This window comes from Sinocyclocheilus rhinocerous, unplaced genomic scaffold, assembly GCF_001515625.1.
Source record: "Sinocyclocheilus rhinocerous isolate Xijiao unplaced genomic scaffold, SAMN03320098_v1.1 scaffold340, whole genome shotgun sequence".
NCBI classification, from domain to species: domain Eukaryota; kingdom Metazoa; phylum Chordata; class Actinopteri; order Cypriniformes; family Cyprinidae; genus Sinocyclocheilus; species Sinocyclocheilus rhinocerous.
This window is the reverse complement of record NW_015670980.1, coordinates 75,546-93,336: the sequence shown is the minus strand read 5'-3', so window position 1 is coordinate 93,336 and position 17,791 is coordinate 75,546. Positions and strand designations below refer to the sequence as shown.

General features: G+C 36.0%; 1 protein-coding gene across 2 annotated transcripts in view; it reads right to left on the bottom strand.

The window, feature by feature from the left end:
- LOC107734493 (activin receptor type-1C-like) overlaps nucleotides 1–17,791 on the bottom strand; it is a 63,067-nt gene that overhangs the window by 41,031 nt on the left and 4,245 nt on the right. For both annotated transcript variants that reach the window (XM_016546466.1, XM_016546467.1), the window contains exon 2: nucleotides 6,179–6,409. In XM_016546466.1, the coding sequence (XP_016401952.1) occupies nucleotides 6,179–6,409 (231 nt within the window). The remainder of the gene's footprint in view (nucleotides 1–6,178; nucleotides 6,410–17,791) is intronic.

Genomic DNA, 17,791 nt, shown 5'->3' with positions numbered 1-17,791 from the left:
TTGAACATAGACTTGAAAGTGCACTATTCAAACTTAAATTGTTAATTCATGAATGCTTTTGAATACAGGCCTAAGGTTGGTCACTTTTTAAAGAAGACAATCAGCAGATTATTGCAGAAGTTAAATAATTTCAAATAAGAAGTTATAGAAGTTTAAATTTACTGTAAAGAAAATGTACTGTACTATTTTTATTTTATTTTACATAAAATAAATATTTTACAAAATAAGTTTTAATCCAAATGTGGCATAAAATTAAAGCCATATGTTTAAATAAGTTGTGTTCCAAATTTGAAGTTGATATAAAAAATTGAGGTTACTATGCAATTTTGTTTAAATGTTATACCACAAACAGCCACCAGGTGCCATCCAAACCTCATTGAATTTTTTTGATGCATTTTTCTGTCACATATGCATAAATTTCTCTCTCAGTATTACTCATATCACAAAATAACCACCAAATATGGAATCTTGAGACTCAGACCTTTCTGACGATATGTATTTTGTCAAGATTCTAAAACGTTTTGATTCACCACTGATAAGCTACCACTAAATATTGTAGAAACTTCATTTGCTGTAAAGTTGCTTTGCAACGATTTGTATCGTGAAAAGCATTATACAAATAAACTTGAATTGAATTGAATTGAACTGATTCCAAAAGACCTAATACATTTTGTAATATGACACCCCGCACTAAGGGGGAGGAGCCCGCTAAAAGATTTTAAGGTCCATTTCTATGGTAACGCAATGTGCGATTTCAAAACGGTTTTCACAGGATGAATTTTGAGATTTTAAGCTTTCAAATGATATATAATATATGATGATTACTAAAACATGTGATAGGAAAAAAAAAGGAAACTAATAGAATTTTTGTGACAAAGGTCAGAGCTCCTGTTATGGTGTATATGTTTTGAGGTGCACTCTTGTCATAAATTAATCTATTACTGCTTCTACATCATTTTTAACAACAAACTGTGGTAAAATATCTATTTAGGAGTCTTAGACCTTTCCAATGATATATAGTTTGTCATGATTACATTGGGATTTAATTGTAATATAGTGAAGTAAACTTAGGCGTCCCAGTTAAGGGTTTAAAAGCCACTGTGCTAGTCCGGTCGCTGTGATTTTGCCAAGTAAGACATGTTCCTGGATCAACACCCCTAAACCTAACCTTACCCATAATTTATTCCTAAAATCAGTGTGAAATGATAGCAGATTAACAAGGGTGTAGAAGCACCTATCCCTGATTGTAAGCCTAAAACAGATGAAACGTGAAACTTGAAAACGTATCCCTCAATTCTGATTGGTTTATAGGAATGTTGTTCCAGGATCAACAAGGATGTTGATCCAGGAACATGTTGTACTTGGTGAAATCACGCTCACCGTGCTAGTCCACCAAGATATATTTAAATGTACCAAACCTTTCTCCACTTTTGCAGACAGAGAGGGGCCTGGAATGTGCTGTTCATTACAGTCTTTCAGATAGAAAGACAGACAAGCCAGTATAATAAGATTATAAATAAATATTTTTGACAGCTTTGGCAAAAGCACCCTATGGCCTGTCCATCCCAGACCACTATGACCCCGTCTGATCACACCCTCGGCTTGAGTGTCAGAGGCTCAGGGGAGAAAAGTTAGACAACTGTTTGCGAAATGGACTGGATATGAAACCTGAACTCTTTCCAGTCAGGCCAAACAGTGAATCATCATGACACTGATCATCATCAAAACCTCTGCATCTCAGCCTCCAAAGCACCACAGAATTTATTCAAATCACATTATTCAATTATTCATTCACAAACTCACACTCGACACTTATTATTATTAGTAGTAAGACTTTACTAAGAAGTAAATAATTCATTCACTAGAAACACGTCCATTGCAGGCTGAGGTGTGAGATGCCATAAACAATAAGAATCAGAGATAACTTTCAGCTGCTGTCCTTGAGACAGAGAGTGGGCGAGAAAACCAAGGGTCAGTTTTGAACAACACAAATAGTTTTCAGCAAAAACACATCTAAAAAAATAATAATAATTTATATATTGGGTCAAAACTTTCTGCCATAAATGTACTGCAATAAGTTCTATAAGCAGCTATACAGACCATGTGAGCATTAAATGTGAGTCTTTGAAAAAGTTGAGTTTTTGAAATTGCCCATGACCTGACCACATCTGTACAGGGTCACCAATGACAACAACCAGAGTAAGGTATTTCAAAACACATTTTCCCTTTTGCCTACCCTGTTTACTAAAACAGCCGGTAAGTCAGACCACTTGGGACACAAATGGCTTTTATAGCCAATGAAGGAAACTTCATGGAGTACCTGCAGAGATGAATGGAGAGCAGGGGGTGTCAGCACATGTTTCAGAGAGGTGCATTTCAAAGATGAGCTCAGCTGTCTACAGGACCAATAAACACCAGACAGTTTCAAATACAATCTCATACAGGGCTTTAAGGATTCAGTAATTCATATCCATCATATTGATATTTAGTGGTGTCTGCTAAGGAAAGAAAGATCACTATTACTATTGCTCACACTTTAGGTCCTTTCACAAGCAAACGCAATGTAAAACAGCACAACAAATCAATGTTGAATGATATTCTGCCCCAGAGACACGTGTGAAACACATATGTTTTGGGCTCAGTGAAAAGCATTGAGCTATCAAATCAATTAATGAACACCTTTCAGCAGCTCAACCATCAGATTATCTGCACAGAACGCATAGTCTTGACACACGTACAAAAGCTGTCTCTGGGGCAATACCTTTTTAAAAGGTACTATATCATTGGGTACTGTATCATTTGGGTAGTAATATGTACACTTTAGATACTAATATAAACTTTTAAGGTAATATGCACCCTTTAGAGGTAAATAAGGTACAAAGGCGTACCTTTTGAACAAATACAGTATGACAACTTTTATACAGTTTTTTGAGAATGTATATGCTAGTGTGCTCCTGAACAAAGACACAATGTACATTTAGAATATATATGTTCCAGCATCCCAACGACCCTAGAGAGGACAAGTTTGGAGAAAAGATAAACTGATAAACTGAAGAGAATAAATAACACCGGAGCCATGCCGTAACATGAATTACAAGCTTTTCAAACTGCACATCATCACCATAACTATTATCATTTTGCTGTAGTAACAGCTTCATATATGATGTAAACTGAACACTACTGGCTATTTAAAAAATAAAAAATCTTTGTGCAAACAAGTCTGCTAGTTGCTGTTTTAGGTGCCTGTTAACATGAGTACCTCTTGGCTCTAGACTGGCCCTGCTGCTAGGCGGGCTACTGAATTGATAAGGTAAAGTAGGCGTTGATGTGTCATTGCGGAGATGGTCAGATTAAAATATCTACTACATTGTGGCATCACAATGTGGAGGAAGTAGAAACAAGCTTGGTTTCATATGCAAATTCTATTTTTGTAGAAAGGAAAGGGTCTGGAACATACAGTACTTTTGTGTAGCGCAATGACCTCTTATGTGAATAAAAATGTCTGTGTTGATGTTAATCTTTTGACAGCCCTTGATTTCTATTATTATAAACTGCATGTCTCACACTGAATTAACATGTGAATGTGTGATGTTTGTGGATTGTTTTATGCAAACAAATCTGGACCTCTGGTGTTTCTCCCCTGGAGAAAATGTAAGCAAAGTCTTAAGGACTGCTTGAAAATTAAAGGTGTGATGTGATTTGATTTGATTTGATTTGATTTGATTTTGGATTTGATTTTGATTTTGATTTTGATCATCACAAGACCATTTAATTGGCACACTTTGGCACACCAAAGGAAAAAAAGGGTTTTTTTTTTTAGATTTGTCCAGTATAAGTAAATCCAAAGGAATTCAATGTTTCTATTTAAAATCTTCAAATATTCACGAGAAATATGTCCGTGTCTACATTTCTACAAAACGATACTAACATTGCTTCTTAGATGTTTTGCGACACTTTCAAAACGAAAAGGCCAGTGAGTGGCACTAAAAATTGCATTCAGTTTTATTCTAATTGATGAGCGTGAATATGGCAACAATTTATTATGTTGTTTATTGTAAATGTCAGACAAAGGTGTACATTTTCCAAACTCAATGCAAAAATCCAAACTGATCATACATGTAACACTGCTAGTCAATCTTTCAAAACCTGACCTCATGCTTTCATTACAATTAATACAGTTAACACTTATTTTGTACTGTGAAACTCTTTGTGATACTTTGTGATTTTATTTTGTACTAACGCAATTAAAAACATACTTAAATATTTATAAAATTAGAATTTTAATGATCTGTTGTGAGATGAGTACTAATAGTTTTGAAATTTTACAACTTGCTTGTCAGAATTGCACCAAAACAACCTTTAAATAGTCTGTAAATAAAGAACCTTTACAAAAATGTTTTTTTTTTTCCATCTGCTCTATTATTTTAAAGGCTTTCAGATCTTGTGCAACCCCGAAACATGCAGTAGTTGCAGTAACCATGGTAACAGTAATTGTAGTTCTGTGCCCTGTGATGTTACAGATGCTGTGATCACATTTTCAACAGGGCCTTAAGTTTCACAATGCTTGACCTACAACCTGATGAACTCCGGCACCAATAACTGTGAAAATGTATTTGCACAACAACAGAGGCAGAACATACACTGTTCATTGGCCAAGACTGGAATAGTTTTATGGAAAAGCGATGTCTTACGCACAGACAGATAATGAAAACGAAACTTTACATTCCAGAATGTTCCCACTACATAACATTGATTTCGCTCTAGTCAATAAATATTAAAGAAATGTAATAAGATTTTTTTATAAAATTCCTTTGAATTTTTACCATAATCTGGAATCACTCCTAAAAGACAGAATTATGAGAATATTACTTTGCAAAATAAATCTATAATATATAATTTATCTTTAAGAACATTTAAGTGCTAATTACGAACATAAGCGACTGGTTTAGATTTTAGATTTAGATATGATGTCACACTTATTTATTAAACAAAAATCACAAATAACATAATAATAAATTCAAATAGATAGATGATGAATGAGTTAAAGTCAACATGAAATCAAATTTTTTCTTTAACGGATTACTGCATTTTGTTATACATTTGATCTATTTTATATATTTATCCATGTGCATCATCATTATTATTATTTTTAATAATGTGCCCTCATAATCTTTAATCTTTAAAACATTATCATCCCCTTTCCGCCAATATCTTCTGCGATCTATACTTTGACCTCTGTAACTGCGCAAGGACTGGGCAACCTGTCACTCCCATGAGAGTGCAGCAATTAGCAAACATATCAACAATCAAAAAGTATAAACAAAAGTATAAACAAGGCTTTATGATCTGCTCTCTGCATGTATGATCTTGTCTCTGGAAGCAGGCTTCTATAGATTCTAGAGAGAATTTGATAGGGCAGAAAATATGATGAGCTGAAGTGCAGAATGACTAAAATTGTTGATCCATAGATAGCCTATACTGTCTCTCAGACAAAAGCTCACTGTCCTAACTTCCGATTTAAACCCTTTAGTCTTTGACATCTTCCCATTTAATTATAATGGTTTCATCTTTGACATTATGTTTGTGGGAGTGACTTTATCAGGTTTCGGTTCAAATTTAATAGTTCAGCCTCTGAAAACCCCATAATTGTTGACCACTAATCTGAATACTGGAGTCCCCAAATGTAGTAGTGATGTTATGTGGATATGCTACTTTGGCTCTGAAATTGGAAAATATGATCATCTTTTAAAGGGTTTTGCTAAAATGGCTTTTTTTCTGAAATGGTCAGGCACAAAGGACACCCTTTGCTGACCTTTACTCTGGTTCACCAGTCTCAAGCCAACAGTCCTGTGTGACCTGCTAGACAGCTGCACAGAGGATTTTAACTGCCCAGCTAGGATACACACAGTATTAATAACCTTCGGCTATCCGCTAGTAACCCAGCCAGCCTTGTTATGTCATAGTGGAAGAAGAGGATCAACACTCCAAATGTGTTGTGATCGAGAGACCAAGACATGATGGTGATGGTTTCCATTTACTGAGCAAAAAAGATTAGATTTTTTTTATTCAGCACACAAATGCCTTACAGTCAAAACAAAACTGTTAAAAATACTTAATGCTATATAGCACTCTTTAGAACCAGACAGTTTAAGAATGAGATGCAAATGGTCTGTCATACCTGGATTGAGGCGTAGCGTCTCATTGTTGCAGAAGTCTGTAAAGCAACAGTCGCGTTTGGAGACGTTTCGGGAGCTGTAGCAGAACACCTGACCCTTGAGCTCTGATGGGGACAGGCAAGACTTCACGGCCTCCTCCTTCCCATTTATGAGCATTACTGAGTTCCAACATGCTCCTTCTGCCTCTGTCTCACAGGTGTGGTTTACACACAAGTGACACACACACTTTAAGGCTGAGAAAAAAGATGAAGAGATTGATATTTGGCAAAAAATAAATAAACAGAGAGACAGACAGACAGACAGACAGACAGACAGACAGACAGACAGATAGATAGATAGATAGATAGATAGATAGATGTTGATTGTTTTGACAGTATAGAACTTAAATAAAATGCATTTCACATGTTTTCCCACACAACATTTTTGAGCAGATAAATGGTCCACCTCAGCTGAAGTCTTGTTTGGAACAGACACTTCAATATGGCCATGGTTGATGTTGTGAGAACATCAGAAAAGGAGTGTGTATGTATGTATGTATGTATGTATTTATGTATGTATTTATTTATTTACATATTTATTTACTTATTTGTTTATTTATTTATTTATTTATGTGTTTATTTATGCAGCATGCATGTATGTATGTATGTATGTATGTATTTATTTATTTATTTATTTATTTACGTACTTATTTATTTATTTATTTACTTATTAATTTACTTATTTATTTATTTATTTATGCTGCATGCATGCATGCATGTATGTATGTATGTATGTATGTATTTATTTATTCATTCATTCATTCATTCATTTTTACAGTTTTAAACTGTAAAATGTACAGGTTTTGTAAAACAGATTTACCTAGCCTTATCACCTAATGACAGCCCCATTGACTCCATCTGCCAAATTACTAAATCAGCATATTATCATCTTAAAAATCTTGCATTTTGTTTCCAGTAAACACTTGAAGAAACGTGTTCAGGCCTTTATCACCAGCAGGGTGGACTATTGTAATGGACTCCCCACTGTCCTTCCCAAGAAGATCACTAGACAGCTGCAGCTCATCCAGAACGCTGCTGCCAGGATTCTGACTAGAACCAGAAAATCTCAGCATATCTTTACACTGGGTTCAAGTTACATTAAGAATTTATTTTAAAATTATTTAAACTTGTTTATAAATCACTCAATGGCCTAGGACCTTAAAACACTGCAGATATGCTCATTGAATAGAAAACTAGCAGAGCACTCAGATCATTAGAATCAAGTCAAGTGGAAATACCAAGGGTTCACTCAAAGCCAGGTAAGTCTGCTTTTAGCTATAATGCCACCTGCAGTTGGAACCAGCTTCCAGAAGAGGTCAGATGTGCTAAAATAGTAGTCACATTTAAATCCAGACTCAAAACACATCTGTTTAACTGAGCATTTACTGAATGAGCATTGTGCTACATTTGACTAATTACACTTATTTATGTATTCTCTTTTTTGTTCTTAACTATTTTATTGCATTTTAAATCATTATTTTAATCATTTTTATCATTTTTATTCTTTGCTTTTATTGTTATTTTTATTTGTTATGCATGCTCTTTGTATTTCTTATGTATCTGTTGTTTTTATTTTACAATTATTTTAATTCCTTTTTATGTAAAGCACTTTAAATTACCATTGTGTAAGAAATGTGCTATATAAATAAACTTACCTTGCCTAAATATGTTTACATTTTTGCTGTATTTTTTATAGAATTATTCTGGCAACCACAGCTGCCAGTTTTTTTGTTTGTTTGTTTGTTTGTTTTTTGTTTAGCAAAAACAACCGGATTTTTAACGTGTAGGGTCTAGCCCTTTTGCCATGTACCTAGGACTACCACAATGAATGCATATATGTAGTGACTTACACATATATTGTGACGATGCAGTACGCTGATGATTCAGCTTTTTTCCTTTAACAGTTTAATATTCATAGGATGCAGTTCAGAGCACAAGCACTGAGTTGCCGCTAGTGTCCTGCCATTGTTGTTGTTACAGAGTGTGTTCATATACAAGACCACCCCACTTCGAATACTCCTAACCACTCTGCACTCCACTCTGTACTACTCTGCCATACCCTCTGCTACTTGTACTATGATTGTTCACTTAACCAAGTACTATGACTGTAAATACCACTACAAGCCTTAATCTTTTAAAGTATTCTTAGTTTCTGACAGGACAAATTATGTCTGCTCAATATCCACCAGCACCCCCATTAGTCTCTTTCAATCACTGATTGTCGGCAAAGGCAACAGTCATGACATAGAGTAGATATTTCCCCTGAGATGTGTGACAATTTAGAACTGTGAGGCATGGCCTCACTCAGTATAGCCATCACCTCCCCTGAGTATAGAGACATTATGCAGCCATGGCTGATGGAGTGGATTCCCAGAAAAGAAGGTGAACAACAATGGGCACATATCTTTCCGTCCCTAAGTTGTTGTCAGAAGTCCTAGCAGAGTTTCAACGGTTGCGGAAGGAGACTGAGGAACTGTATCATTATTCCTATGAGCAGAGAATGATTGGTGCAGACACCATCTACCAACTCTGTTCCTCAACTCTGGACCCATACTCCAAAGATCACTAAGGATCACAGGATGCTAAGCCCTTCCCTCTGCCTAGATCCAAGCTACCTAAGAGATTGAGTGACAGCACTGCAGAGCCATTCAGATCACATCGTCTGCATGACTTCAGCAGCTGGAGATGACAGCAGATGAAGGACAGCTGAGTTAATGGACGATCCGGCCACTGAGAAGTGAAAGCCTTCCGGATGTTTGCATTAAGAGTTTGCACACAAGTTTGTGTGCACAGTTTGCTTCAGCAGCTGGACAGTAAAGGCTATGTGGAGCTAGAGTGCAGCTCCTATGTGTCAAGACTTTACTTCCAAGATCGATACTATCAGAGATAAAATTGTAACCATGCAGCTGTCAGCCACAGTATCGCATCAGATAGTTCTGATCTATAGTGCACTATAGATCCCCTGAGGAACAATTCCACTCATTCTCTTCGGAAGGAAGAATTGTATAAACTTGTTAAATCATCTAAACCAACAACATGTATGTTAGACCCTATTCCATCTAAGCTACTAAAAGAGGTGCTTCCAGAAATCATAGATCCTCTTCTGAACATCATTAATTAGTCATTGTCATTAGGATACGTCCCAAAAACCTTAAAACTGGGTGTATTTAAGCCTCTCATTAAAAAAACACAACTTGACCCCAAAGAATTAATTAATTAAAGACCGTTCTCGAATCTCCCTTTTCTGTCAAATATACTAGAAAATGTAGTATCATCACCATCATCAATTATATTCCTTCTTAGAGAAAAATGGTATCTGTGAGGAGTTCCAGTCAGGATTTAGACCGTATCATAGTACTGAGATTGCTCCCATCAGAGTTACAAATGACCTGCTTTTATCATCTGATCATGGTTGTATCTCTCTATTAGTGCTACTGGATCTTAGTGCCGCATTTGACACCATCGACCACAACATTCTTTTGAATAGACTAGAAAATTATGTTGGCATTTGAGGAAGTGCATTGGCATGGTTCAAATCATACTTATCTGACCGCCATTCATTTGTGGCAGTGAATGAAAAGGTATCATACCAATCACAAGTGCAGTATGGAGTACCTCAAGGCTCAGTACAAGGACCATTACTTTTTACGCTTTACATGTTACCCTTGGGAGATATCACTAGGAAACATGGTGTTAGCTTTCACTGTTATGCTGATGATACTAAGCTCTATATTTCTTTGCGGCCCGATGAAACACCAATTTGAAAAACTAGATGAGTGAAGTGTCAATGGGGCGGACCAAGATGGCAGCCTGAGCGGACGCAGTTTTGAATGCTTGCACCAACTTTCTTTATAGATTTTGCTAATAAGCTGTATGTAGTTATTTCGGTCCTACATTTGGTTACTACAATTTGTTGAATTATTGACGACTACTTTTTGCTTCACCATGGTTCGTAAGCGAAGACTTTCGGCTCAGTCAGAAGCTAAAAATGCTAGTGCATGCTCACTCGTTAGCTGTGGGCATGATTGCCTCTGTGAGCGAGGAGGAATCATTTAGTCTGGCCAAAGAGGAGTTTCCAGCTCTGCCTGTTAACATTACTCCAAGCAAGTCACTAGCTGCTAAGAAAAAGGCCAGTGACAATGCAAATGTTGATGTCTCGTATCAGCTAGACAACATAACGCAGTGTCTGATGAAAACATCCGTCTTGAAGTTGTCAAGATTTTTCAGGGTGTGCTTCCCAGCGAAAAGGAAAAACTTCCTGAAGTTGTCGATGTTGTTCATCATCTCGGAAAACCACAACAGGGGAGCGGTGGTGGTAGGCCTAGAGCTACCATAATTCAGTTTTCTACATGCACCTACAGAGATGCCATTTGGAAGGCAGCCAAAAATTCTTTTTTTCTGCGCGACAACGGTCTGCAGTTTAGGGAGGACTTCTCGAAAGGAAACCGCAAAAGAAGAATGAAGTTATGACCGGAGGTTCAAAAGGCTCGAGCGGCTGGGAAGACAGTTTATTTTGTCAGAGCCAGAGCCTTTGTACAAGGGGAAGGTGAAATTACTCTCACCAGCTGATTTAAAATCTGACACTACTGTTTGCTTCGTTCTGATCTGACTTTTAATCAGTTGGAGTTATAAGTTACGTGTTTATATAACATGACAATTTTACTGACTTACCTTGTTTTAATGGATGGAGCAGAAACTTTATCAGTGTTACCAATAATATATGTTTTTCTTTTTTGAGCAAGAGAGGCTTATTTGCATTCAAAAGTCTTTATATGGTGCTATGTCACATTTTTTACCTTTTTGCCGAACTTAGTTTCATATAACTACTTGTTTAAAGGCACACTATGTAAGATTTTTTTATTAAAATATCCGCTTTAATATGTTATGCGTTTTATTAGACAGGTGACGACCGCACAGAGTAGCATTATAACAGAACTTTCAAATGTATCTAGTATGATAAAACAGCGCTGCTTTACCCCACATACTCACGACCGGAAGGAGTGGAAGCGGTCGACTGTGGCATAATAAAAGCTCCGCTGCTTTCGAGCCATGTGTCACGCTCGTTCAGCGGCCTCGTTTCGCTTTGATGTTTTTCAACCTCACCCTGCTTCTTACTACGACGTTAATAAATCATTAGCTCATCCATGAACATGATTTCTGCCCGAGTCCCGTCGGATTGCATCGGCTGTGGGGATGAAGACCACAACTCCCATGATTCCACACTCAGTCACCACGTCATCAAACTACGCCTTTGTTTCTTTGTTTGTTTGCGCCCTCTAGTGGCGAAAGCTTACATATTGTGCCTTTAAATAGGTTATACGTTTTTTTGTTCTTTCCTGCTTTAGAGTTAGTTGTTCATGTCACTCTATTCTATTCTATTATTTCTTTGAATGCCAGGGGTTTAAGAGAAAACGTCAAAGGTAAGGCCTTGTTTTTGTTTACTAAACGGTTTAATTTTGTTTTTGTATTATTTCAAGAATCTCATTCGGTTGCCTCTGATGTGAATTTTTGCCGTTCACAATGGGGCATTGCCTAAAAAATAATTTTGGTGGTGAAGTTTTGCATTCAGAATGTGGTGAAAATGGCCACTTCATATGTTTAGTTTTAAAACGTTTCAGTGTAACTTCTACAGTAGTTAACATTTATAGTAAACCTGACAATGACCAGTAATTATTGTTGTTAGAGGAGAGACTTCTTTATTGGCTATCCAAATTTCCTGATGCTTATTTAAATTTAGGAGATGATTTAATTTTTTTTTTTTTTTATGAATCTATTGATAGATGGCCACCAGAATGACCCTCAAATTTAAATTCTAATTTAAAACAGTTTATGAGCAGGTTTGATCTTATTGATGTATGGAGAGAAAAAAGTTTAGATGATATTGTGTATACTTGGAGTAATAAGGATGGATCTAGATGTCCCAGAATAGATTTTTGGCTTGTTTCTAATAACTTTGATCAGAATAATATTCAAGTTAATGTAATGGCAACTCCATTAACTGACCATAAAGCTATATTTTGATTACAATTAATATTTCTCCAAATGCAAACTGTAACAGGCAGCACTCATACTGGAAAATGAATAGTTCTCTGCTCAAATTAAGTGAAGTTAAACAGGAAATGGAAAGACTCATTCATTATTATTATTGGGTAAAAGCCAAAAATGAAGGATTATTTAAATGTAATTGGGAATTATTACAATTTGAAATCGGAAAATATCTGAGAAAATGTAGTAGTACAATAGCTAAATCACATCGTCTCATGGAAGAGAAAATTGTTGAAGAGATTTTATCATTATCCAGTAGTCCTACTGGATGATATGTACAGAACGGGAGCACAGGGAGCCTTTATTCGATCAAGACAAAAATGGAGAGCAGATGTCTGCTTATTTTTTCAAACTTGAAAAGTCTAGGGCTAAATTCAATTCTATTTCCAAAATGAATATTAATGGATCTATTACAGATAACTTTGATACAATTTCTAGTTTTGTTATAATTATTACTCTAATTTATACACATCTAAATAGTGAGCTTAATATGTCAACTTTTTGTATGCATTTAGAGAATGTAAATATAATTAGTCAAGAGGAGCAAATATTATGTGATTCCCCAAATACTATTACTGAAATTAAGGATGCGATTGAACATCTGAATGTAATAAATCAGCAGGTAGTGATGGAATTACTGCTGAATTCTTTAAGCAGTTTTCTGAGATTCTCGTCCCGTTCCTTTTTGAAGTGTATTCTGAAAGTTTAAAGTGCTCTGAAATTCCTACAACTATGACTCAAGATGTAATCTGTCTAATGCCTAAACCCAAGAAAGATTTACTGCTTATTGATAATTGGAGCCAATTAGTTTGTTGAATAATGATTACAAAGTATTTGCTCTTGTTTTTGCCCAAAGATTTAAATTAGTATTAGATTCAATAATTGATGAAAATCAATCTGGGTTTATGAGAAAAATACATATATTTAATAATATCAGACTTATTTTTGATCTTATTGATTACTCTGATCTCATTAAAGATGATAGTTTTATATTGTTTTAACATTTTTTTAAAGCCTTTGATACTGTCAAGCATACTTTTATTTTTTATTGTTTAGAACGCTTTGGGTTTGGGCGCTATTTCAGCAATGCCATGAAAACTCTTTATGTGGGTGGCAATAGTTCAGTTAAATTAAGTCAAGGCACCACACAAAGATTTTATCTGAAAAGAGGTGTGAGGCAAGGTTGCCCAGTTTCAGTTTATCATTTTCTTGTTGTTGCTCAGGCGTTTAATCATTTTATTGAATCAAGTGAGTTAGAAGGAATTTAAGTTGAAGGGAGAAGTGTCTTGATAAGTCAGTTGGCCGATGACACGGCTCTTTAAAAAAAAAGAAAAAATTCTTGTCAAATTCAGTCGGCTATCAAAATTATTGACATTTTTTCTAGTGCCTCGGGTCTTTGCTTGAATTTACAAAAATGTTAATTGTTCACCTTGAAGAGTTGCCATGACAAATTCATTTGTAAAATTCCTGGATGCTCCAATCTATTTAGGTATGGCTATTTCCAAAAATGAACAGGACAGAATCTCACTAAATTTTAATCCTGTGATCAAAAAAGTAAAGAGCAGCTTTAATGTTTGGTTACAGAGGGATTTATCTCTTAAAGGTCGTGCTCTGCTGGCTAAAGCAGAAGGTATTTCTAGGCTTAAAGAGCAGATTTAATATTTGGTTACAGAGGGATTTATCCCTTATTTATGTCGTGCTCTGCTGGCTAAAGCGGAAGGTATCTCTAGGCTTACCTATGTTGCTTCCTCAATTCATTCAGATAGTAAAATAAATAAGATAATTGATCAAACAATGTTACATTTTCTGTGGAAAAAACGTGTGCATTATATTAGAAAATCTGTGATAGTTAATTCATATAAAAATGATGGTCTTGATTATATAGATTTGTCTATCTTAAATAACACTTTCAAAATTAACTGGTTGAAGTATTTTTTGAAAAACCCTTCTTCTGTGTGGAATACAGTATCTACTACTGTTTTTGACCAACTTGGTGGTCTCTCATTTTTGTTAATGTGTGATTACAAAATTGAAAAACTGCCTGTTAAATTGTCAGCTTTTCACAGTCAAGTACTTTTGGGTGGAAGTTAATTTACAAGCACAATTTTTCTCCACACCAGTATTATATCTGGAATAATTGTAATATTCTGTATAAACACAAGAGTATATTTATGAAAACCTGGTTTGATAAAGAGATTATTTTGGTAGGACAGTTGTTGAATTATCTGGGGTATGTAATGAATTATGATGAATTTCTTTCATATTTTAATTTCCCTATAACCCCAAAAGAATATGCCTCTGTAATTGGAGCTATCTCTTCTAGTATTGTGTCTTTATGTAGAGGCATTTCATACTCTAAACATGCTTCTTTACTTCACGCTGCTGACACTTTCTGTGGCAGAATTTGTTTTTCATCTAGCAAAAAAATAATAATAATAAGGCTATACGTTTATTATTTCAAAGAGTACAAACAAAAAAAGCTGTAAAAACTGTAAAAACTGTGTATTTATTTGATATATTTAAGTTAGTGTGATTTAGCAAGGCCTTTCATTATTTTATTTTATTTTTATTTATGTGTTGGTTTTATATATACATGTATAGTTAATATGTACTTTTTATATTTTTTGTGTATACCCTTGGCACTTTTGTTTTGTATTTGTTGTTCAAACATTAATTTAAAAAAAAATTAAAAACTAACAGAATGCATAGTTGATATAAAAAACTGGATGACTAGTAATTTCTTACTGTTACATTCTAAAAAAAACGTAGGTGTTAATTATAGAACCAAAAACCTCTGCATGTAATAACCTAAGACTCAATGGCTGCTCTGTCAATTCTTCGTCATCAGTTAGGAACCTAGGTGTGCTATTTGATAGAACCTTATTTTTCCATCTCAAAAATATATCTAAATTATGACCTATGCTAGCAAAAGGCAATGGCAAATGCAGAAATGTTAATTCATTTGTTCATGACCTCAAGGTTAGATTATTGTAATGCTTTATTGGGTGGTTGTTCTGCACGCTTAATAAACAAACTCCAGCTGGTCCAAAATGCAGCAGCTAGAGTTCATACTAGAACCAGGAAGTATGACCATATTAGTCCGGTTCTGTCAACACTGCACTGGCTCCCTATTAAACATTGTATACATTTTAAAATCTTGAAAATTAACTATACAGCCCTGAATGGTTTAGCACCTCAGTACTTGAGCGAGCTCTTATTGCATTATAGTCCTCCACGTCCGCTACGATCTCAAAACTCTGGCCATTTGATAATACCTAGAAGATCAAAATCAGTGGATTCACTTTATTTTGATGGTCCCTTTAACACATTCTGTTGACTTTAAGTAATATTTCTCTTACATACTGTATCTACCAACTCTCATTAGAGTGTTTGTAGAGTATTAGTAGACTGGTAGGGTTAGGGTTAGAATAAGTTGACGTGTACTTGCAAAGTTACTTATAGTCAGTAGAATGTCTGTTGGGAGACCATCACAATAAATAGTTAGCAGATATTAAGCAGACAGTCTACTAATACTCTAATGAGAGTTAGTTGACATGTAGGTGCAAAGTTACTTATTGTCAACAGAATGCTCAAAAGGGACCATCAAAATAAAGTGTTACCAAATCAACTGTGGGCGGCAGATTCTTTTGCTATTTAGCTCCCAAACTCTGGAACAATCTACCTAACATTGTTCGGAAGGCAGACACACTCTGTCAGTTTAAATCTAGATTAAAACCCCATCTCTTTAACCTGGTTTATACATAACACACTAAAGCATTTCTATTATTCAAATCCGTTAAAGAATTGTTAGTCAGCATTAATTAGATCAACCGGAACCGGGAACACTTCCCATAACACCCGATGTACTTGTTACATCATTAGAAGAATGGCATCTACGCTAATATTAGTCTGTTTCTTTCTTATTCCGAGGCCACCGTAGCCACCCAGATCTAGACTGTATCCAGACCAGATGGTGGTTTAGCACCTAGAGATGACCTCGACAGCCCTGAATGTCAGCAGAGACCATATCAACTAGATAAGCCACAGAGACAGATCCCCTCCATAGACCTCATCACATAGATGGCCATCGGAACAAGACCATGGGAACCAGATGAGTCCTCTGCACAATCTGACTTTGTTGCAGTCTAGAATGAAACTGCTGGTTTCATCTGGACAGAGGATAACGGCACACTACTTTGATACACTATTTCCCTGTTTAATACTGTAAAGTTGCTTTGACACAATCTGTTTTGTTAAAAGTTCTATATAAATAATGCTAAAAAAAAAAAAGACTGCCGTATTAGCTGCTGCACAATCTGCAGACTAGTTTTTGACGTTTTGTCCATCCCCAACAAGTGCCCATCCCTACCTTGTTGGATATCAGCGTGGTTAGATTTTGAACTACAAGTTCAAGAAGATAGCACCAGGCTCTATCCCTCAGCAAGTAAGCAAGAACCCATACACAGAAGGTGACACCGTAGAGACTCAACTATAGATACCCTACTAAAGCCACAAGTATCTACCTTGACACAGGAAAGATGGCGGTGACATGACAGTTAAAGCACCTGACCCCAAGCCCAGAAACAGGAAGACGTTCTGCCAATACTGCAATGCTCAAGACCACTTCTTAAGTGATTATGCCAGACTAAGCAGAGATCAGAAAGTGCTGTGGATAGTCACACAAGAGATGTTGGCATTGTAGAAAGACCACATCAAGCCATTCAGTGTAACCTCAGGACTCTCTGCAAGAGTTGTAATCGCAGACACCTGTATGCCCCATCCATGAGGTTAAAAATCGTCTGACTTTCTGAGAGCTGCTTCATGGACACTACCATAGATATGCTGTACCCAGATCGGTTCACCCGCAGCTGAGTTTTGTTGAAGATCTGTACAGTACTCTTGAGAAACTGCAATTACTGCTTAGAGAATTATGCCCTATTGGATGCTCAGCCTGACCACACAATCTTCCTTTATTCGGCAGCCGGATTGACTGGTCAACCAGAAGAGCTCATGTATGTCAGACAAAACCTCCAAGTACACAATTGCCACAGAATGAAGCCATTCAACCACTCCTCCTTTACAAGGTTGGATTATCCTCACCTTATTGCCCCATATTTCTTTTCTTTATATCTTTATTTGATCTAATCCATCTGATCGCACAGGCGCCTTACGAACACACAAACAAATTAGTTGTTAAAATTAAAATATTTGTTGTAGAGTGAGGGGAACTAAATAGGCTGTTTATATTTAACAGTATTTTAATATACATATATATATTACATAAATTATTGTAGCCTAAATGTTTGGCCGCCACATTTATCAACATACGATCATTCGTACGGTGAGATCGGCGGCATACGAATGTTTCCTGAATCACACGCAAATTCTGACGTAAGTTGATTTGTGCACACGGATCTGCGCTCGTTTCTATATGGACGTGAGCGGTGGCGATCAAATGTTCCTATGAACCTGTTCGTCGAGTGGTGGTTCTTCTCGCCGAGAAGACCCCCGGAGATGCCCGATTGCGGTCGT